The sequence below is a fragment of the Penicillium cataractarum genome (assembly GCF_028827025.1).
Source record: "Penicillium cataractarum strain IBT 29864 chromosome Unknown utg000007l, whole genome shotgun sequence".
Classification (NCBI taxonomy): domain Eukaryota; kingdom Fungi; phylum Ascomycota; class Eurotiomycetes; order Eurotiales; family Aspergillaceae; genus Penicillium; species Penicillium cataractarum.
Genome location: NW_026622743.1, coordinates 4,219,491 through 4,242,367, shown reverse-complemented (window position 1 = coordinate 4,242,367; position 22,877 = coordinate 4,219,491). Strand labels below are relative to the sequence as shown.

General features: G+C 49.1%; 8 protein-coding genes across 8 annotated transcripts; 3 read left to right on the top strand and 5 right to left on the bottom strand.

The window, feature by feature from the left end:
• Window positions 1-33: 33 nt before the first annotated feature.
• Window positions 34-1,920, bottom strand: N7496_009077 (S8/S53 family peptidase; the record flags this gene model as incomplete). The annotated part of the gene is made up of 3 exons (XM_056701996.1): window positions 34-678; window positions 726-1,065; window positions 1,124-1,920. 3 exons carry the CDS (start codon window positions 1,918-1,920, stop codon window positions 34-36), a joined length of 1,782 nt encoding a protein of 593 aa, XP_056554059.1.
• A 585-nt stretch (window positions 1,921-2,505) lies between these two features.
• On the top strand, window positions 2,506-7,338 carry N7496_009076 (uncharacterized protein; the record flags this gene model as incomplete). Its single annotated transcript, XM_056701995.1, has 1 exon — window positions 2,506-7,338. One exon carries the CDS (start codon window positions 2,506-2,508, stop codon window positions 7,336-7,338), a length of 4,833 nt encoding a protein of 1,610 aa, XP_056554058.1.
• Window positions 7,339-9,156: 1,818 nt separating this feature from the next.
• Window positions 9,157-9,936, top strand: N7496_009075 (NYN domain-containing protein; the record flags this gene model as incomplete). Its single annotated transcript, XM_056701994.1, has 1 exon — window positions 9,157-9,936. The coding sequence occupies one exon, from the start codon at window positions 9,157-9,159 to the stop codon at window positions 9,934-9,936; it is 780 nt and encodes a 259-aa protein (XP_056554057.1).
• A 738-nt stretch (window positions 9,937-10,674) lies between these two features.
• Window positions 10,675-12,021, bottom strand: N7496_009074 (uncharacterized protein; the record flags this gene model as incomplete). Its single annotated transcript, XM_056701993.1, has 1 exon — window positions 10,675-12,021. The coding sequence occupies one exon, from the start codon at window positions 12,019-12,021 to the stop codon at window positions 10,675-10,677; it is 1,347 nt and encodes a 448-aa protein (XP_056554056.1).
• Window positions 12,022-13,615: 1,594 nt separating this feature from the next.
• N7496_009073 (uncharacterized protein) lies at window positions 13,616-14,861 on the bottom strand (the record flags this gene model as incomplete). The annotated part of the gene is made up of 2 exons (XM_056701992.1): window positions 13,616-14,571; window positions 14,624-14,861. The coding sequence occupies 2 exons, from the start codon at window positions 14,859-14,861 to the stop codon at window positions 13,616-13,618; spliced, it is 1,194 nt and encodes a 397-aa protein (XP_056554055.1).
• A 1,294-nt stretch (window positions 14,862-16,155) lies between these two features.
• On the bottom strand, window positions 16,156-17,844 carry N7496_009072 (uncharacterized protein; the record flags this gene model as incomplete). The annotated part of the gene is made up of 1 exon (XM_056701991.1): window positions 16,156-17,844. The coding sequence occupies one exon, from the start codon at window positions 17,842-17,844 to the stop codon at window positions 16,156-16,158; it is 1,689 nt and encodes a 562-aa protein (XP_056554054.1).
• Window positions 17,845-18,227: 383 nt separating this feature from the next.
• N7496_009071 (uncharacterized protein) lies at window positions 18,228-19,055 on the bottom strand (the record flags this gene model as incomplete). Its single annotated transcript, XM_056701990.1, has 1 exon — window positions 18,228-19,055. One exon carries the CDS (start codon window positions 19,053-19,055, stop codon window positions 18,228-18,230), a length of 828 nt encoding a protein of 275 aa, XP_056554053.1.
• A 513-nt stretch (window positions 19,056-19,568) lies between these two features.
• N7496_009070 (uncharacterized protein) lies at window positions 19,569-21,188 on the top strand (the record flags this gene model as incomplete). Its single annotated transcript, XM_056701989.1, has 1 exon — window positions 19,569-21,188. One exon carries the CDS (start codon window positions 19,569-19,571, stop codon window positions 21,186-21,188), a length of 1,620 nt encoding a protein of 539 aa, XP_056554052.1.
• Between the last annotated feature and the right edge of the window lie 1,689 nt (window positions 21,189-22,877).

The window sequence follows — 22,877 nt, the reverse complement described above, 5'->3', positions numbered from 1 at the left end:
CTCAATGTAGCTACTTCAGACAAAATGGCAATTCTATGACGTCGAGTTCATCAACATCTCAATCTCGTACTTATGACCTTCATAGTCCCGTTCAGGATTGAAGAGTCTCCAAGGAGCAATCATGCGGCAATCAATGTTCACGCTCTGATCGTCAATGGTTGACATATACAGAAAGACTCTTCGGAGTCCACGGTAGGACCGAAGGATGGCCCTCTGTGGCGGAGACACGTTGGGCCCGTGTCTGCCTCGCTGCATCGAAAACTCTAGGACAAGAGCTGCAATGCCTGCGGCCACCGGTGTTGCAAAGGAACTTCCCGAGACATATCGAGTTTTACAGCCCGATTCGTTTAGGTATGGTGGCCAGGCTGCTTTTATCCCTTCACCCAGAATCATAAAGCTATCATCGCCGTCTGAGCGCGTAGGTGAAGCAAGAGATCTTGAACCAAAGCCTGTAGCAGATCGAATACTTAGGACTTGCCCTTGGACATTGGCGGGATAGGTCACTCGCTTCTCCAGACTCAAGGAGCCTGAATTGGACGCAGCAGCTAGAACAATCTTGTTCAGGTTGAAGGCGTCCTGGATCGCCAAACGAATGGGGTCAACTTGCCGGTCAAACCCGAAAGATAGCACAATGATATCAACGTCCCATCCCGTTCTCGAAGCAGCATGATTAATCGCCTAGTCAAATTAGCTTTACCGCCGGAACGATTGAAGGCTCATGTTACCTCAGCGACTCTTGCAGCTGTTTGGTCATCGAAATGGGACCGCTCGGATACCTTTCCGACATACAGGTCTACCTTTGCTACTTGTAGAAGGATGTCACACACTGCAGTACCGTGGCCAACGCGATCTTCGATACCATGAGGAGAGTCGGTCCAATCCCGGTAATCCCTTATGCTAGAGCAGTTCTTTCTCCGATTTTTTTCGATCGCCGGATGTTCGCGGTTAATACCGGTGTCAAGAACGGCAACTTTCACCGCCGTGTCTCCTTGTCGTCGACGCTCACGTATCCGAGAGCCTACTGTTGTGCTCAATTTGTCGAGCCATATCTCTGCCGAAAAATTTCTGTAGACAGTTAGGCTGGTTCCTCACAAGAATGATAATGAGGATCTAATTTACGCACGATTTAGGGGGCTGAAGCACCGACTCGGAGTCAAAGAGAGACCCCGAAAGGCCTGAATGCTCAATTGCCATCTCGAGTCCAGTGGTAAGTGACACTGTTTGATCACTGGCGTTTTTCTGAAACGTCTTCAGCAGCACTGTCGGACTGTGAGGACTCAGCTCCATTCCCTCGTTGACTTGAGGTTGGACAGTCCTAGGCTGAATTGGGACCTTCGGCCAAAAGCCCCATATTCTATCCAGCCCCTGCAGCCGACCAGAGACATCCGGACTGATAACAAAAAGGTGGTCCCCATCATGTCTTACCGTCACCCAAAGCTCCCAAGAAAGCGAGAGTTGTGATTCCTTTGTACCCCTGGCCTCCTTAACCATCCATGTTATGCGCCTACGTAGGGTGTCACCTTCTTCCTGAGTCGCAGACGTCGAGGCATTAAATTGCCAGGTATGGCTGTTGTCCCTTCGAGGTCCGTAATCATCAGTCACCACGATACCGTGCCGAGGCTGCTTACCTGGAGCGCTTGCCTTGAAACCTACGCTCAGCGCAGCGTAGTCAAGTTTTCCAAATCCTTGCTGAATCTCGAGGTCCATGACTAAGCGCCACGCAGGGCATTTATCGTGTTTCCCGCAAAGTCCAGTGAGAACACCCCATTGGGAACACGGTTTGTAGCAGCACTTCACTTCGACACCTCCTAAGCTTGTCTCGGCAAGAAAGTCATTTTCTTCTAAGTTTAACGAACGAGGATCCAATTTGTATCTCCCAAACACGATCTCACCCACAGTTGAAACGAGCCCTGGTGTCATCGTTTCAAAAGCGATGAGTGGACCTAGCCGAGTTCAACTGGATTCTGAATTATCGACCGTTGTAACAGATGTGGTGGGCACAAAGCAGGTAGTACCGCCTTGGTCTAAATGTAGGCTCAACCGAGCACGGTTTTCGGGTCGGACCAGGTTATGAATAATTGCAAAATAATCCTGGCGATGTGCACATTAGGTATGCTTTATCTTTGACAAGCAGCGGGTTTGGGCTGGCTGAACAGTTTCTCTCACAGGATAAGCTGATGTGATCACCTGCACATGTATCACGACGCTAAGGCAGATTCCCTAGTTTTGGTGGAGAGTTACCAATGAGAAGAAGAAGCGGGGCGCGCGCGGCACGGGAGCAATGTGCAAAATTCCGTTGAACTGTCTGGTCATGCGCTCCAGGCCCGAAACGTACATCTCCAGCTAAGGCCCCATTCCTTTTACATGACTACTATTGATCTTCCACTACCTTGCTATCCTAGATACTGGTCCTTACCTGAGATCACAGCCGGTAAAAATTTATGTCGGTGCTCTACTTGAAGCACTTGTCGGCCCGAAAAGTCAACCAAGCAGTGGATACAAACGATGGTCTCTACGGAACCAGAACCCACATCGAAGGAAGTGACTAAGGCTACCCCATTTCTAGAACCTGGAGACACCATTTTGCTCGAGATGGAGGTACAAGAGGATATCCCTGCAGAACTTGAAGCATTTGTGCAGCTCGCCCGTCTGTCTCTTTTTCAAGAAGCCGAGAACTGGTTTATGGCCTGCCTTTCGCGCTATGGTCATATGTTCCCTGTCCTTGCAGAATATACGGATATGCTTCTGCAAAAGGGATCATACTCCAAACTCGTGGAAATTCTGGATAACATCGACCCTAATTCCCTGACCGCACTGGGCTACACAAACATCACCGACGTATTGCACCTTTTCAAATTCATGAAATCCTTAGCCACTTTACGTTGGAAAGGAATGCCAAAGGAGGGACTATCAATTGTAAAGGAGTGTTGGGATTATCTGAACGAGAGAGGTGTTAACGTTTCTGAAAGACTTGACACGGTCCAGATTCAAATGGTCGAAATATATCTAGGCATTGTCGTGGTTGCGTTTCAATCCAATTTACTTGAAGGAAAAGACAAATACACAAATCCACCATGGACAGGACTTGAGTCGCCACGATGGTCTGGATTTCGTGCCCTATACACGACCTTAAGGAAGGACGGCTTCCACTGGGAAGCACAATATGTTCAAAGCATGCTTCTTCCTGTTGTCTCATTCGAGGACGTGATGAGTACGTTTGTCCAGAAGGGCCAATTTGCGACTGTGGTAGGGGCCATTCAGGCATGCCAAGTCGACGAATCCGTGGTGCTTACGGAGCTGATCATCTCCAACCAAATATGCACGTATCTGCTGGAGTGGCAGCCACTTTTGATCATTCTCGCTGAAGCTTATCTCAACGCTTCCCGCTCCTTGAAGGCAGTGCTTCATGCAAATAGCAAAATAGACAATATTGAACAGGGACGCCCACTTTTGCAAGTCAAAAATCTAGAGGAGCTTTGCGACCAAGTGAAAAGCGCGCCTATGTCACTTGCAGCTGAGAAGGGACACCAGGGGGTAGTCAGGCTGCTACTTGAAAAGGGGGTTAACATGGAGACGAAGGGCCCTGGGAACAGAACGACGCTCCACATAGCAGCCGAAAACGGGCATAATGACATAGTCGGAATGCTACTCGAGAAAGGCGCCAATATCGAGGCAAAGGACAAGGCTGGCTGGACGCCATTGTGGTGCGCCGTGGTGAAGGGGCAAGAGGGCATTGTTAGGCTACTACACGAGAAAGGCGCTAATATCGAGGTAAAAACCGAGTTTGGCCGAACGCCACTCTCGTGGGTTGCCGAGAACGGACATGAGGGTATTGCTAAGCTACTCCTCGAGAAAGGTGCTGATATCGAAGCAGAGAGTAGCAAACAAAGCGGAACACCGCTCTCATGGGCTGCCGAGAACGGCCACGAGGGCATTGTTAAGCTACTGCTCGAGGCGGGCGCAAATATCGAAGCGAAGACTACCTCTGGTCGAACGGCGCTCTCGTGGGCTGCCAAAGGGGGGCATAGGATTATTGCCGAGCTCCTACTCGAGAAGGGTGCCAATATCAAAGCAACAGATAACTCTGGTCGAACGCCGTTGTCATGGGCCGCTGAAACGGGGCACGAGAATATAGTTCAACTGCTGCTCGAGAAGGGTGCCAATATCGAAACGAAAATCATGAATGGCCAGACGCCGTTGCTATGGGCAGCAGAGAACGGGCACGAAGATATATTCAAACGGCTGCTCGACAAGGATGCCAATATCGAGGCGACAGACAACTACGGTCGAACGCCGTTGTCGTGGGCCTCTAAAAAGGGACACGAGGATATATTCATGCTACTGCTCGAGAAAGGTGCCAATATCGAGGCGACAGACGACCGTGGACGAACGCCGTTGTCATGGGCCGCTGAAACGGGGCACGAGAATATAGTTCAACTGCTGCTCGAGAAAGGTGCCAATATCGAGGCGACAGATAATTCTGGTCGAACGCCGTTGTCATGGGCCGCTGAAACAGGACACGAGAATATAGTCAAATTTCTGGTCGAGAAGGGTGCCAATATCGAGACGAAAATCAAGAATAGCCAGACGCCGCTGCTATGGGCAGCAGAGAACGGGCACGAAGATATAGTCAAATTGCTGCTCTTGAAGGGTGCTAATGTCGAGGTGACAGACAACCTTGGTCGAACGTTGCTGTCGCTGGCCGCTAGGAATGGGCACGAGGAAATAGTCAAATTGCTGCTCGAGAATGGTGCTAATATCGAGGCGACAGACAATTCTGGTCGAACGCCACTATCGTGGGCCTCTAGGGACGGGCATAAGGGTATAGTCAAACTGCTGCTCGATAGTGGTGCTAATATCGAGACTACCGATAACTATGGCCGAGTGCCGCTGCTGCAAGCAGCGGAGAATGGGGATGAGGACGTATTTAAGTTGCTGGTCGAGAAAGGTGCTGATCTCGGGGTGAAGACTGTGCTACACCGAACACCGCTCTCGTGCGCTGCGGAGAACGGACATACAGGTATTGCTAAGCTACTACTTGAGATCGGCGTGGATACTGGGGAAAAAGACAAGTTTGGCCAGACGCCGCTTCAGTTAGCCGTTTCAAATAGGCACAGGGACATAGTGAAATTGCTGCTTGACGGGGGCACCGATATCGAGGCGAAAATAAAAATTGACCAGACGCCGCTGCTGTGGGCAGCGGAGAATGGGCACGAAGATTTAGCCAGAATGCTCCTCGATAATGGTGCTAATGTCGAGGCGACAGACAACTCTGGGCGAGTGCCACTGCTTCGGGCAGCGGAGAACGGGTATGAGCGTATAGTCAAACTGCTGCTCGATAATGGTGCCAACGTCGATGCGACAGACAACTATGGCCGAGTGCCGCTGCTACGGGCAGCGGAGAATGGGCATACGGGTATAGTCAATCGACTGCTCGATAACGGTGCCAATATCGAGACGACAGACAATTCTGGAAGAGCACCACTATCGTGGGCCGCTGGAAACAGACATGAGGGTATAGTCAGACTACTGCTTGATAATGGTGCCAACATCGAGGCGACGGAAGATTCTGGACGAACGCCATTGTCCTGGGCCTCTGAAAATGGGCACGAGGATATAATCAAATTGCTGTTCGAGAAGGGTGCCAATATCGAGACGAAAATCAAGATTGATCAGACGCCGCTGCTATGGGCAGCGAAGAACGGGCGAGAAGATATAGTCAAACTGCTGCTCGACAAGGATGCCAATATCGAGGCGACAGACAATTCTGGACGAACGCCGTTGTCATGGGCCGCTGAATCGGAGCACGAGAATATAGTCAAATTGCTACTCGAGAAGGGTGCCAATATCGAGACGAAAATCATGAATGGCCAGACGCCGCTGCTATGGGCAGCAGAGAACGGGCACGAAGATATAGTCAAATTGCTGCTCTTGAAGGGTGCCAATATCGAGGCGACAGATAACTTTGGTCGAACGCCGTTGTCGTGGGCCTCTGAAAAGGGGCACGAGGATATATTTATGCTACTGCTCGTGAAAGCTGCCAATATAGAGGCGACAGACGACCGTGGACGAACGCCGTTATCGTGGGCCTCTGAAACGGGGTACGAGAATATATTCAAGTTGCTGCTCTTGAAGGGTGCCAATATCGAGGCGACAGACAACTCTGGACGAACGCCGTTGTCATGGGCCGCTGAATCGGAGCACGAGAATATAGTCAAATTGCTACTCGAGAAGGGTGCCAATATCGAGACGAAAGTCAAGAATGGCCAGACGCCGCTGCTATGGGCAGCAGAGAACGGGCACGAAGATATAGTCAAATTGCTGCTCTTGAAGGGTGCCAATATCGAGGCGATAGACAACTCTGAACGAAGGCCATTGTCCTGGGCCACTGAAGAGAGGTACGAGGATATATTTCAATTGCTGCTCGAGGAAGGTATCGATATCGACGCGATAGACAATTCTAGACGAACGCCGTTGTTGTTGGCCTCTGAAAAGGGGTACGAGGATATAGTTCAACTGCTGCTCGAGAAAGGTGCCAATATCGAGGCGACAGATAATTCTGGTCGAACGCCGTTATCGTTGGCCTCTGAAAAGGGGTACGAGAATATAGTTCAATTGCTGCTCGAGAAAGGTGCCAATATCGAGGCGACAGACAACTCTGGACGAACGCCGTTGTCATGGGCCGCTGAAACGGGGTACGAGAATATAGTTCAATTACTGCTCTTGAAGGGTGCCAATATCGAGGCGACAGATAACTCTGGACGAACGCCGTTGTCGTGGGCCGCTGAAACGGGGTACGAGAATATAGTTCAATTACTGCTCTTGAAGGGTGCCAATATCGAGGCGACAGATAACTCTGGACGAACGCCGTTGTCGTGGGCCTCTGAAGGAAGGCAAAAGGATATATTCAAACTGCTGCTCGATAATGGTGCTAATATCGAGGCGACAGACAAATTTGGTCGAACCCTGCTGTCGTTGGCCGCTACGAATGGGCACGAGGAAATAGTCAAATTGCTGCTCGAGAAAGGTGTCGTTATCGACGCGATAGACAATTCCAGACGAACGCCGTTGTCGTTGGCCTCTGAAAAGGGGTACGAGAATATAGTTCAATTGCTGCTCGAGAAAGGTGCCAATATCGAGGCGACAGACAAATTTGGTCGAACGCTTCTGTCGTTGGCCGCTACGAATGGGCACGAGGAAATAGTCAAATTGCTGCTCGAGAATGGTGCTAATATCGAGGCGACAGACAACTCTGGACGAACGCCATTGTCGTGGGCCTCTGAAGGAAGGCAAAAGGATATATTCAAACTGCTGCTCGATAATGGTGCCAAATTTTGAGACGACAGACAATTCTGCCCAGAATCCACATGTCTTGGCCAGCCAAATAGCGCACGAGAGGATCGTTTGCCTACTGCGTTCTTAGCCATGATCCATGTATCTTATTGCACCGCCAGGCGTGTATGGCGGCTGCAAAGCCATTGTCTGACTGGTGTTTTCTGCTCTACGTGTACACTTGTCTTCTTTCCTGTCTCCCTTTCCTCGCCTGTCTTCTTCGGCCTTCTTCTCCATAGCCTACTACTACCCTACGAATGGGCTGCCATACACTTGAGAGCAACTAGATCTTTAACTCCTTTGTGTACCTCTCAGATATAACCGGGAAGGGAAAAAAAACCTTAACGAAGCGACGAATGTAAGAAAGACAGTGGCTTCCATTTTAGAGCCGCGAATCGGAAAGTGGCTTCGCTCTGCGCCCTGCCACATATGAGGATCTGATAGGATGGTATGGCGTGACCCCTATTACTGGAAGATAAGCGGAATGAGATTGATTTAGAACCTTGCACATTCTACGCGAAAATTGCATGTATTGGGGCCTGTAATATCCCCGGTCATTTCTTCTAATGTCCAGTCTCCTTCTGATACTCTATCCACCTGACCGTGACCCATATCTAGGTAATCTTGTGTTCATGATCGGTTCAGAAGCTACAACTGGCGAGGCAAATTCATAGTACTGGCTAGACGAGCTGACCCATACTGCGTCGTACGCGATAAGCGCCGGTATTCCAAAAATTCTTCCGGTTGATATGATGAGCTAGTTTAACTCTCTCCTGTTCTGTGAGATTGAGCTGGAATCGGAGACTTCGAAATGTCTTATTCTTTTTACAGATCAGTAATTAGATGAGAATGTTGCAATACCTTTTAGCTTTCATAGGGGCATGAGAAATTTACTTTCTTTGTCTCTTTCATTTTACTGTAGCATCTTGGACCTCTACTAATCAAAACAGTGATCGCACACGCAGGGGGTATACGGCCGGGCTGTTGAAATTACATGCTAGTATTGAAATAGAAGCCCAGAGCCTTAGCAGCGTTCACGGCTAGTTTGATACGAGTAAATGGAGCAGCGCCTCGACAACTCCAATTGTAGACTGCGGACGATCAAGGTCGTTCGTGACCCGGTCCACTCAATTCGCGTACAGTGCCAGTTTCCAAGGTTGTTCAATTAACTAGCTCGATCTGGGTGGTCTTGAGGGGTGGAAACCGCTGCCATATCTCTAAACACGCTCAGAAATCGCGGTCGTGCCACGTCGACATCGTCGATATCTCCCTTGCAAAGCTAACATCGGTACGTACCTACCAACTTCAACTACCTACCATGACACCAATTCGCCCTGAGTTCCGGCAGAAATCTCCTGCAAGTCAAGAGGGCAAGATCTTGTTAGCCCTTTCTTCTTTGAAAGAGGGGTATCCGCAGCGGCAAAGCTATACTAAAGAGCACGGATCTAAGAAGATGTATACATCCTATAGCCTGTCGGAGTCCATATATATATTCATGACTTGACGGACGGCGCATACGACGACCTAACTCTATCTAAGACTGTTGAGATGAATTCGCGTATATGGGATCCTGCTGCGTGGAGTGGTAGCTGGCTTAGCAGGCCAGTAGTATTCCACCACACTCGAGGCCATTTCATTATCGGAGGTGGCGTTGCTAAAACCGATTGCCTCGATAATCGGATAAGCCTCGGTCACGAGGAGCTCGTAGTCGACGTTATTGCTTGCTGAATACATGCACGTGACTTCGTCGAGAATTACGTCTGAAGGACGGAAGGGTCAAGCATGAACCCTTATACCATACTCACTTCATTCATATAGATGATCATGGCCGGTAGCACTACGCAGAAACTCGCTGTTCTGATTGATGCTGACAATGCTCAGCCATCTATGGCGAGGCTTTTACTGGCAGAAGTGGCAAAATATGGCACAGCTCATGTGAAGCGGGCATACGGAAATTGGACTAGCACTAACTTGAGCGGGTGGAAGGAAGAGCTTCTCAGACGATCTATTCAGCCGATTCAGCAATTCGCTTACACTCACGGAAAAAATGCAACTGACTCAGCGATGATCATAGATGCGATGGACCTCCTATATCTTGGTCATTTTGATGGTTTCTGCCTTGTTTCTAGCGACAGCGATTTCACTCGCCTGGCCGCTCGTATTCGCGAATCTGGATTAATTGTGTACGGGTTTGGGGAACACAAAACACCAGAGCCCTTCGTCGCTGCCTGTGATAAGTTTATTTACGTCGAGAATCTTGTCTATAACAAGGAACTTGTACCCCATCCTGGCAGGATTATGATGCCAAAAAATCATGTTCCAGTGCGACACGCCAAAGCAGACGTTAGCTTCATAAATCTGCTACATACGACGGTAGAGACCGCCTCCGATGATGATGGATGGGCTGAGCTCTCCAATATAGGCAATTTGCTGACAAAAAAACATCCTGACTTCGACTCTCGTTCCTACGGGTATTCCAAAATCAGCGATCTAGTCTCTGCCTTGCCACAGTTTGATGTTATCCGATATCCTCCTCGGGAAGGTAAACCAAATGGAATTTACATACGCGATAAGCTTCGGAAGCCTAAAAATTCTTCCGGGTGATGTGCTAAGCTAGTTTGACTCTCTCCTGTCCTATAAGATTGAGTTAAATTGAGCTTGAGTCGGGGACTTCCAGATATCATGATTTTTATAGAGCAGTAATTAGTTAAGAATGTTGCAATATTTTTGAGCTTTTATGGAGGCAGAAGAAATTTACTTCGTTTGCCTCATTTAATTTCTTGTGACATTTTGGACCTCCACTCATAGAAATAGTGATCGCAGACGCAGGGGATGTACGACCGGACCATTTAAATTCCATGCTACTACGAAAATGAAAGCCCAGAGTCTAAGCAGCATCCACGACTAGCTTAGCACGAGTAAGTGGAGCAGTACCTCGACAAGTCCAACCTTCTTTGTAGACTGTGGACGATCGAGGTCGTCCATCGACCTAGTCCGCTCGATTCGCGTATAGAGCCAATTTTTAAGGATTTTCAAGTAAGTGGCTCGATCTGGGTGGCCTTGAGGGTGTAGAATCCGCTGCCATATCCCTAGACACGCTCACAAATCAAATCGCGGTTGTGCCACGTCGACATCGTCGACATCTCCCTTGTAAAGCTAACATCTCCACGTTCTGTCCGCAATTCTCACAATTTCCAAGCAACGGCGCTTGGATATACAATTCGAGAAGATCTTTGACAAATTCGGGCACGCTTTGGGCAACACTGTTGTAGGCTATCTGAACAGTCTCCTCCCGTAGATAATTTGAAATATGGATCCGCGCAAAGCGTGCTGCAACCTCTTTCAAAGTTCTGGTTGATGTAAGAGGTAAAGCGTATACTTCTGGAATGGATCCGACTGCCCGTGTCCTGCAAAATGGAAGATTCTACACCCCTGTAGATGTCTCAGAACATCGTCTTTACGACGTACTGTCTTTATTGGCCTCAGCTGAAGTGAGGGACAGATATCATTCAACATATCCACCTCTTCTTTTGCATATGGAAGGTATTGGTTTTGGGATAGTCCTGGCGTTTCGTGCATAGCCACCGGCAGAGCATGGTCTGTGATAGGTCCTTCTTGTTGGCGAACATGGTGTCGGCGCCCGTATATCAATGACTTGACGGATGAAGCGTACGACGACATGACTCTATCCAAGGCTGTTTCAGTGGATCCCCGTGTATGGTATCCTGCTGCATGGAGTGGTAGCTGGCTAAGTATGCCAGTAGGAATCCACCACACTCGAGGCCAATTACCGTCGGACGTAGGCTTATTGAATCCGAGTACCTTTAGAATTGGACCACTAACGGTGTCCCAGAGCCACTCTAAGAGCGATGTGAAATCGGAAGACGCTATAGGGGACGATAGCTTGAGGCTGTGGACCCGTTCTTGAACTTCCTCTATTTTCAGGTTAGGTAATTCTAATACCCTAATCTGAGCGCGCTCGATAAGAAATGCATCGCAGCGATAAGCGCTTAGATTAACGACAACGATAGGGTCTGGATTTACCGCGGCCATTAGCTCATCTGCAGTCGGCGGAAGGAGGAAGTTGTGGAAGCCCGGCTTGGCACGAATCTTTATTAGGGTCTCGCTGAATTTCTGGTCCGCGTCACGTCTTCGTGTCACTTGAGCTTCCCAGGATAGCCCATTATCGGCAGAGCTTAGAATCGTTGATCGATCTACCGGCGAATCTAGCTCCTCTCGAAGGGATATTAATTCGTCTGCTAGATCAGGGTGCTGTTGCGTGAGATCAGAAATATCTCCGCGTAATTCCATCAGTAGGCCAGCGATTACGCCGCGACCAACTTCAAGGAGTTGTAAGGCGTGACAAGCACTCTCCCCAGCATTGAGAGCAGTTGCAGCTGCCATCGAAGCTAGGCCGGCGAAGGATGCGAGTATGTCCTGCTTGTCGGTGTGCTTCAAGGACTGTGGGCTTACAGCGGAAAGGAGGTGTACAGCCTCTTGCAGCAAGCCACTTGATTCTTTCCAATTTAGCCGTGTGGCTAGCATTTTAGCGGCGTTCCAGCCTAGACGGATGCGAATAGATGGAGCGGCGCCTCGACAACTCCACCCTTGTTTGTAGACTGATAGGGCACAGTTAAGATCGTCTATTAAACCGGTTCGCTCACCTCGGGTGCTGAGCAAGTGACCCATGTTGCTCCACCGACTAGCTCGATTGGGGTGGTCTTGCGGCGTAAATTTAACTGCCATATCCACAACATTTACGTGTTGTCGCAGGCCCAAAATAGACCACCCCGCTCGATACAGGCTCAAATCTCTAGCATTCTCACCCAGCACTCACAAATATCCCAGTCTCCCTCATACCTGCGGCTCTCAACTCTCTAACGAGGCCTACTTGCAACAACTGCTGCAAAATGTCGCAACCCACCACCATCCGCGATCTTCCAACCGAGATCCTACACATAATAGCCCATCATCTCGATGCGTTCAGTCTTATCTGCCTGCAACGTTCGTGCCGGCTCTTTCGTGAATTAATACCGTCTCCTTCTCATACGGAGTTGATAGAAGCGGAGATCACTGAATTCGGTACCCAGAACGACTTATACGCCTGTCGGGATTGCCCAAGATTACGACCAAGAGCAAAATTTGCGGATAATATGGTGAGAAGGAAAAAGGCTAAGTGGATGGACAACCGTTGGGATCGGTGGTGTGTGGACTGTGGCATCAACCCGCGCCCAGGCACTAATCGGTACACCGCTGGCAATATCATCGTAGTCCTAGGTGAACCATATGTTATCTGCCTAGAGTGTCGGGAATTCAGAGCGGCCGCTTCAGAAAACGGGAAGCCGTTGTCTGTATGCCAAGTCTGTCGTCGATTGACAAGAGCAATCGAAGATCGAAATGAGGCTCACAGAGCACGGCAAGAAAGGGCCCGTCTGCGAGCTGATCAGGCTGAACGAAGAGCCAGAAGACGTGAGACGTGGGGCTCAGCTTCTGACAGCGACGACGTATTCCCGCCGAGTCCTACATCTAGTGAAGAGTACATGGATATGATCCAGGCCGAAGCCGCCACATACATGAACAGCCCCGGGCCTGGGTCTGATTGAACATCCCTCGATAAGATCGACAGCTTTTGTGGAGAGTATTGAGAGAGAGAGAGCCATACTGTCCAGGCTTACCTGTCAACCTGATTGTGGGTGGATGCGCAGGACAGCGGCAGGCTCCGAGTGAATCAAAGACGAGAGAAATACTGACAATTTGCTTGTGCTCAATTTATTATCCAATACATGGCCTGTTTAGTGCAGTCAGTACCTCCCCTTAACTTGTACTGCCCTGGAGGATACTTTGTACATCTGGTGATGGTGAATTACGCAAAAGGGGTTAGCGTGCTATTTCGGGTTTAGCGCATCCCTGCGCGTTACTATCGCCGTGGTTTCTGTGGAAGACCCCTCCATCGCCGCTTCAACTCCTCGCTGCTTTTCGCCACTCTTCTCCTCCCTTTCCTCCCGTCCTCTTGTGAACCTTGCGAGTGAGGCAGTTTTGACATTGATCCGGATCACCCACACTAGGTCGTGTGCTCTGGCTCAAGCACTTCGGCGATAGCAATTACGAACAGCGGCGCAGTATTGATCCAGCATTGATCAACCAGTAAGACACTGGAAGCATGTCCATTTAGTAAGATGTCGAAAAGCTGCAGATATAGGTGGATACTCGGAAAGGAGAATGTATCGTAGTCCGAAGTCTTCGCGTAATACGGAGGATTTAGGTTTATTCAATCATTTGTGTCTCAGAGACTGTGTCTATACCAGTCAAAGGTAAACCCAATTTGCTCAGGCTCACCCGAACAAAGTAGACGAAGAAGTCCACGCCTCTCCAAGTCCAGGCAGACTCCTCTTTTGGAAAGAAATTCCTCCTCCAGGTTTCTATCCACGTCATCAGGGTTGTCGTCTTGAGCTCGCTCAGTGATTGCTACCTTGCCCTTGGTCCTGTGTGATAACGACGTCCACAACTTAACAAGGCCATGCCATACCCCGTGAATTAGGCGGCCCATAACCATACGCCACCAGACGATGAAAGATAATTTGACGGGGGATTTCAATCCATTGTTTCCTTCCTCTCTGTTTCCTTCTCCGTTACTTCCTGCCGGATCGGTTCTTTCATGCAAAAGCCTTTTTGTGTGCGCGGCCAATTCTGAAACCGTGACATATTTGTGATGCCAGCACTTCTTGATGACACTGTCAATTAATGGATCGCCATCCAATTTTGGAAACTCCATGTTCTGTAGTAAGTCCACGACCTTAGGACCATGCTCGTAGGGATCCTCTGTAAGACATCGATCCCCATAGACTTCAAAGCCATAGTTTATGAGATAGAACAAAGAACCGAGCGCGAACTGCTCTGTTCGAGGGCTCAGGAAACCGAAAGTTCCACACTCTCCTTGGTCCACGTCATTACTATTAAGTATCCTGCCATATGGAGCCATGCATGCTTCGTAATTTGTTCCGATTTCAGCCGCGCAATCAAAATCCGATAGTTTTAATCGGTTGCGATCAAGTAGGATGTTTTCCGGTCGTAGGTCGCCGTGAGCGAGGTTAAGTGATTCCAGGAAAGCGACAGCTTCAGCGAGGTCGTTCATCCATTCCTTGCGCAAGGACAGAGGTTCCAACTTTTCCACTTTCGTAACCACCATGGTTTCCTGGTCTCGAACATGGTTTTTCTGTATTCTAGAAGAAAGTGACATGTCTATTGGAGTAATTAGTGGCCAAGCTTGTTTGTTGTCAAAAGGGGGTCGTACCTCTCATGTACTCGAGGAAGATGCCGTTGTCCGAAAAGAGGAAACATTGCACGATAGACGGACAAGGCCGATTTTGTGCGAATATTCGATATATCTCTAGCTCTTTATGGAATTGCTCTCTCTCAAACTCTCCAGATTTCGGGACCTTTACCACAATTAAAGGATGGACCTCGTAAACAAAAGAAATTCCTCCCCCCCAAATCCAATGCACAGTAGGGAATTGGCGTTGAACATCCATGAGACATGCCAGTTGGGAAGAGACGGTTAATAAGTAAGACCAGGGGCAGGTTTTCTCTGTTGAGAGAACGGAGGATCGAGGAAACAAGGAGGTTGAGCAAAAGGGACACAAGTGTCGCGGTCGCCTAGAGTAACTTCTAATTGGTTCAAACAAGGTTGTGTTATTGCCCTTTTTTTCAGGCTACGAAGGCCATTTGCTCAGGTGTCACCGTAGAACCACCCGTGGGTACTCGGAGGAAGGAAATACAATAGATCCGCATGTATTAGTCATTGTTTTGCCCACCAAATTGCCAGCTCGGGGCTTCTTTGCAATGGAGACCTGTTGAAATCCGATTGGTGCACCCAGATGAGCGCAACCCATTTCCGATAGTTATCAGGCAACTACCTGGTTTTGTCAGGTGACCACCTGCGCACCTGCTGCAATTTGGATTCGACTGGCAAGGGTTCAATTTGGAGGCATAAATAGGAATAAGATTTATGAAAGTCAACCCAATTATCATGAGCCTCGCACATCCCCTAGACCTGCTAGGCTTTTTTCCAAATTCCGTTGCTCTTCACATAAGTACCGCTCGCAACACAGTCAGAGCATGGATCCCTTTTGGTTGTCTTGCCAAGGTGCTCTGTTTTCTGGATGATGCCACAATTCCCGCAGCCATCAAGTTCCCTGATCCTCCCAGGTGAATCATCTCTGTGCCTGCATAGATACTCGATTGTCTCGACAAGCTTCTGACACATGATCTATCTATCTGACAGACGTTGGTTTATGTAAGCCAACACGTTCCCTTCCAGCGGCAATCAACTTACTTGATAAAGACGTTACAGGTTAGAAATAAGCAGCAGAAGAATGCAATTGTCTTGGATTGCTGGTTTGGAGGTGGGACGGTAACGAAAAGAAGTAAGTACCTGAGGGATTCGGCTGTATTTATGGACCCTTCTGGGGGTTTGAGCGCTTGGGTCCTCTATTGAAGACCATTTTTCCCAGTAAACACTGAAACATACACGAGCCGCCTCTTTTTACCTGAAGCAGGAGTTCCACGTCGCTCGATCTCATACAATTGTGTTGACTTTGTCCTTCACTTTGTCATTTTCACATTGAGGCCGACCCATACTGGGGTATCATGTGCTTATGTTACATTCTACTGAAGAAGACGTCAGGAGTAGACACTCCATGCGGAAATCTTTCGGCATTCACCTTGCTAACAGGAATGGCATGTAGTCTATCATATACGTGGCCAGTTATGATTCTCCTGAAGCCTTCCCTCGAAACCCCTCACAATTAGCAGACAAGAGAACACTCAATCAATATTGTGCCCATACTCAATCATTAGGGGTTGACGATGCCCTGAATCCTGAGAGTCCCGTCTTGACGACCGCGTCGAAGAATGGGGTCTTGCACGTCTCTCGTCCTCCGAAGGCGCTTTCTCTTCTACGTAAACCGTTGCTTCAAGTTCTCCTGAAGGTCTTCCACTCTCTCCAACAACACCGTCACCTTGACAAAGCTCATCCGGCTCTGTGAAGATCACCTCACACTCTGTAGTACCGGGGTTGGCTGGGGATCGGCCACGCTTCTCGACCGCTCTTGACTCATCTTGAATCTCCTGGATGGATGCATAGCGGTATGACTTATGAGGCGTCTGAGGCTCTTTGAAAAAATCGGCCCAGCCATCATCGTAGATTTCCCCCGGTTCATGAGTCTGAGGTATTGTTTCCTCCGTAGTGGATTTCACTGGTTGTCTCGCTTGGGCCCTGTCACCGTCTTTGACTCGCTGTTCCCATGTCTGCTCATTCTTCTTGTTCTCTATAGCCGTTAGGACTTGAGATGGTGCATCATCAGAGACACGCTCGCGCAGCTGTTTCCGAAATTTCTCTTCCTCAGCCTTCAACCTTTCTTGAAATTCCAGCTGTTCCAATTCACGCTCGATTTTGGTTCTGCGAAGCTCCTCTTCTAGGGCTTTCTTCTTGTGTTGCAGGATCTCGAGCTCCAACTTGTCCAGCCGGTGGAAGACGTCTTGCTTAAACGAATCGTTTGCTCTCGCGCGAGATTTGCGAACCTCCTCGTAAGAAAGCAATCTAGAACCGAAATGACGATGTTCTAACTGGTCAGATGGCCCAGTTCCCAGTTCCCCTGAACGGGAATTTGCCGCGAACCCGTTTTTCTTGCTCTGATCGGCGCGTTCCTTGGCTTTTTCATTCTCTTCAGCGATCGCCTGTGCAAGCTTGTCGAGTGCCTTTTGAGTATACGGAAGACCTTCGCGCATTGAGTCTGCTAGCTCGGCATCCTTATTAATAGCCTCTGCGTCGTCGGAGACAGAGCGAGCTAGTGCGTTCTGCACCATAAGACCATTCCAGCGGGTCGCAACACAAACGTCGTCTTTAGGAGCGGCCTCGAAGTGTGAAGCGGCTCCTCGAAGTCTCTGGAGAAGCTCTCGACGAGAACTATCATCAATAGCAAGCAAGTATTGTGAAGTACAGGACTCATATAATTGAACAAGGTCCTCCTGGTCGTGCCCATGTAGTTGATCCAGCTCCTTGAACAATGGTCGGGGATCTTCCACGCGACAAATGAGCTCTCTGAGCACCATAGCTTGGGTCTTATAGTCTTGAAGCTCCTTGGAAGTCTTAAGCGCCCACTGTAATTGCTCGTTTGGTGGAAACTTCGGATCTGGAGATGGCCAGCCCGGATTTTCAGTCGCCACGGGTATGTAAACTGGTAGACACCACTTGTTGAGCACGAACCCAGAGACACCCTCGAAATGCAGTTCCCGTTGTTCGCCATATGATGCGCTCCGATTTTGCTGACGATCAAAATGTTCTTTTGCCAATATCCATTGCAGATATGGACGAGACTTCGTCAGATGAGGGCTGTACTCTTTGATATCTGCAGCACATTGCTCAGCCTGTTGTGCACAGCGTGCCAAACTCAAGGTGCGATCTTTTGGGAGTAAGCAGAGTGATTGGCTCCCAATATCGAGCATGTACATCATTTCCACGGTAATAGTCAAAATGGCCAATTCAGTTGCTTCATCGTATTCGTCAATGGTCCAATCTTTTAAAAGTCGTTCCAAGCAATGGATTGTCTGGGGGTTTTGCCCTTCTTCTCATCATCCGCATGGAACAATAGTTCCCACGTTCCTGATAAACCGAAGAAATGGAACATTGCTAATAGAAGATCGCAAAACTCCCAGATACGACCACCCATCAGGAGATCATCATAGAGTTCTGGCCAACAGCGCGTATCAAAGCCGGATATTGGTGTCTTACCCTTGCACCTAATTTCGGATCGAAACTCGAGATGATTGCGAATAATTTGGACCTAGAATCAGATGATCAGCCTAAACATTTCAAACTCGATTCTTTCAGTAGACTTTTAGGATAATAATACCTCCGTTGAATCAAAGGGTATCTCATCACCGTGTGCAGAGTAGGTACCGCGCCTGGACGTGGCTCGCTTGTCCAAGTATTCACAAAATGAGTGGGGTTGTAACCAGTCCATGACGGCGCCCATATCCTCCCCCGGAAAGCTTTCCAAAGAAAGCCTCTTTCGCAGCCCCAGTAAATTAAAGTGGTAACTATACAAATCCGGACCCTTTTCGTCGCTGCCAATCGGGAGACATTTCGTTTTCGGATCATGCCGCCGCTGATTTGATATGAAAGCATTTACAAAAGTATCAAACTGGTGGTAAGAACCCTGTTCAACGAGCAAGTCGGCACATTCAAGCAGAACCAGAGGTAGATCCAGATGATGCTCCAGGTTTGCAGTAAAGTATTGGATTGCTTCTTGAAAATGACCCCATCGTTTCAAGCGCGAGACTTCTTCCAGGTGGCCTTCAATGTCATCGGCAACATCGAGCGAGAAATGTATGGTGCTGTCACTCTGATCTACCTGAGAAGTAGAGACAAGGTGATATTGATCCGGAATATCAGAATTAGAGTCTTCGTCCGACGATGAAGCGGTCGAAGAGGAAACGCTCACAGGAACTCGCTCGAGGACTTTTTCCGTCGAGTTATCCTTTTCTGTTGAATTCTCCTTTTCTGGCGGAGGGAACTCAGGAGATTGATTCATCATGTTCAACGTTGGAACTCGTCGGACCAGAGGCAGCTTGGAGGGATTTTCATGCATCCATTCGACTCGTGAAAATGTATCCTGGCGATTGGTGGATGTTGGTATCCTCGTACGCACTGTATCCAGTGCCATTGCGCGTCCGTATCTCTAGTGTTGAACCAACGCCTTCAAACATAAAAAGACAGCAGTATTCAGATATAAGTCTCACGATAGGCTGAGGCCCCGGCTATATGGCCCAGGAGGATTAGCTACCAGAACACAGCTTCCAGAGAAACAAGGCGAGGCAGGCGGTTGTCAATCGTTCGTGGACAAGTCACCCAACGAGTGGGGGCGCAAAAGCGACTGACAGCAACCCCTCATCACCAGCCAATCAACAGCGATGCTGCTCGAACCGCCTCAACTCAGCCGTGCAGGGGTATTTTCTGCCTTTCGCCCCCAAATGAGGCTGTGACGGAGGGGGTTGTGGTGCTTTGCACCCTAATGTCCCCTTGATAATCCTCCAGCGCCTCACTCTTGGGTGAATTGGAAGAGTTCCCCAAACTGTTCGCCCGGTCTGTGATTGCCGGCCCTTGAGCTTCACCTAGGCGTGAGAACATTACGAATCCTGAGTCTGGTCTGCTGTTACTTCTCTTCAAATTTCTCGCCATGCGCGACATTCCACCTCAGCCCTCCCCTCGCCCCGTGGCGCGATTCGCTCGTCGGTATGGCTCGACATTCAACGCCTTTGATCATCTCGCCAATGTGAGTCTATGCTCACAGCAATTGGGCCAAGTCGAAATCGACTGCCGATTTCGGCATTCAAAAACTCAGTGGGGCGTTTTAGGGCCCGCTGAGAACCAGGCTGGCATTCTATACATGGACTTGACTTTCGCTCAAACAAAGCATTGCCGGTTATCAAGTGCAACTGTGTTGGTGAGCTTGGAAGATCCTGAGAATGTTCCCAAGGACGGCAAGTCCTCCGCCGCACCTACGCGGTCCTCGCCTAGAGAAGATAGATTGGCAGCCAAAGGCCGGCCAGCATCAGGGTATGGAACGGTCAATCCCATAGATACCACCGTGGAGGCGACTGAAGACTGGGATGAACTGCGCTTTCTACAATTTACCCAGGACTTTGGTCCACGGGAGCTGGCAGGAGAGGCTACAAGAGCGACAACCAAGAAGACCAAGCATGTGACCCCGCAGGTCAACGTTATGGGGAGTGGGGGTGGAGGGATGGGCTGGGACCGCGAACAAAGCATTGAGCAAAGCAGTCGATGGACATTTACTGGAAACCTCCTTCGAGGCTCAAAGCTCGGAGACAACGGCTTGGATATTGTGTATCGCACAATCAGATGGGAACTCTCTGAGGATGATTTCCAACCTCAGACCACTCACAGCAACACGATTCAGACAGCTTTTACCCTCGAACACGACGAGAAACTATTTGTCATTCGAATCGAGATTCAAGGAAAACTTGAAAGACGACACGAGCGAGTGAAGAATCACGTCAAGAATCTGTTGAAATTTCCAAAGGATCCCAGCAAAAGCCAGGGAGTCTCCCTGACGGTGGTCAATCCACGCGCGGAGAAGACCCAAAGGAGACTCGATGCTATTGCACGAGGCATACCCTTTGATATGGAACGTCTTAATTTTGAGGCTGTTCGACCACAGATACCTACAACGCTCCCTCTCTCCTTTCAACGAACTACTCAAATATCTGCAGATGAGAGTACAACTACAGCGACTGCTGTAGAGGAACCTTATCCTGGTCCCTCGACAACCGATCAGACGGCACGAACCAGGCTTCCGGATTACCAACCGCCCGAAAGAATATCATCCTTCCCCGAAGAGGAGGAAATAATAGTTAGAAGAGCACCGACGAATGAGATACCGGTTAAGACTAGGGGCCACGTTAGGGAACCTTCTGCCCGGACACAGATGTCCAGAGTCACAAACGAGAGTGAGCAATCACCCACGCAAATACCGGTCGGTCAACGAAAGTCAAGGTACGGAGGAGCACACTCAAGAAGAGAAACGGAAAGACACGAACAATTATCACGAGAGTCGCGGGTTGAAGAGGTGGTAGGCCCCAAGCCAGCAGGAAAACCAGTGCAAATTAGCCCGAGCTTGGAGCCATCCGACGGGAAGCCTTCGGAAGATGACTTGACCGAGCTTGCATCGCGACTAGTCCAGTATCCCTTCCTGCTTCGCATTATGCTGTGGCTCATTTCTATGATGAATTCAACCTCTACCAAGCCCCCGCGAAAGACACTGAAAAGCGAATGATCGCCGCGGCAATGCACCTGATCTAAATATGATGGCCCCAGCTCCAGATGCGAGAACGGTAATCTAACCGGGTTGAACGAGGCATAGAAAGAGATGCTTTGAAAAAGAGCCAGTCAGTATCTAATCTCATCGTCTCGAATATTTAGCAGATGGGACCTGCGTGTATGCACTTGTATTTACCTACTTTCAGCCAATGGCGTTCGTCGCAAGTGCGGCCTTTCCCGAATGCTTAACCTTAATTTTGACGGCCGGAGATGTGGGCAAGAAAACGCCGTATTTATCAAAATCGAAGAGCAGAATTCAAGATACAGTGTATTGCTGGACTGGCTCTAAGTTCTTTCACAAGGTCAGAAACCTTTCATGTATAAGGCTTAGCCACAATTAAAATCAATCAACGCATATATTGGATCTGGAGCATAACAACATGATCCTTGAATCAGGCAAGGCGGTTGGAGCACGCTAGATATATAAAAGTGCTTTGCATATTTTTTTGTTCAAAATAGAAGCTTAAACGACTGCATAGGGTTGAGGATTATATAGGATTGCCGCCCTCATGTGGTCTAAGGTCTGACAGCAAAATTAGCAGTGGTCGCGCGACAGAGGGTGAGAATCACCCGCTCTCACCCGGCTTCTCACCCTGTCTATTGCGCGCTCACCCTACTCACCCCTAGTCGCGCGACCATAAAGCGGCGATCGCGACCATAAAGCGGCGATCGCGACCATAAAGCGGCGATCGCGACCATAAAGCGGCGATCGCGACCATAAAGCGGCGATCGCGACCATAAAGCGGCGATCGCGACCATAAAGCGGCGATCATCCGTTTCCCCACCAAGCTAAAATACCTTATTTGCTGAGATTGGCAAATGCTGCGTGGCTTAAGTACGGCTGAGCGGACGGGAAGCCCTGTTCTCCACACCCTATGGTCGTATGTACGAAATAGACCTTCATGAAGAATACTATAGATATCGAGAAATATTATAGAAAGACGTGTAAAGGTAAGCGGATTTGAGCGATAAAAAGTGATGCTGTAGAGCCTCGTGGACGACCGAAGGCTAATTCAGGGATTGCACAAGCTAGCGAATCAGCGACGCTAAGTGTGGAAGTTAATGTCAGTGCGTTAAGAAAACTGAAGTCAAGAACAGAGTTATATAACTAAGGACGAGTTAGCACGAGCTAGTCATAGAACGGAAACGTAGACAGAAGTGTGGAACGAAGCCCTAGAACCCTAAGAACTAAGATGGACGGAGAAGTTCGACGAGCAATCCGACAACGTAGCTACGAACGCAAGCCAAACTTCGCGGGCAGCTCGCGCAGGGTAGTAACCCCTTCACTCGTTCCTCGTTTCAGGGCAAGACAACAAGCTGAAGCTTAATCTGCCTTAAGGCATAACTACCCGCTATGTAGCCCAGAAACACATTGTTTATCAAATAAGTTGGCTTCCATTGCTCGTATCTATGTCAAAGATATATTCCTGACCCACGCGCCCTTGATCCAGCTAACCCAAAAAGAAAAAAAATTCGATTGAAGCTTCCAACCGAAGAGCCTGCCTTGCGCATAACTCAAGACAAGGATATCGAGAGAAACAAAAAGAAGCAAAAAAAACATAGTTAAAACGGTCATGGTATGGTATCAGCATCATCACAGCGGGCACTTCCCTCCCTCTAGACAGTCTCAATGTACCTTCGTACC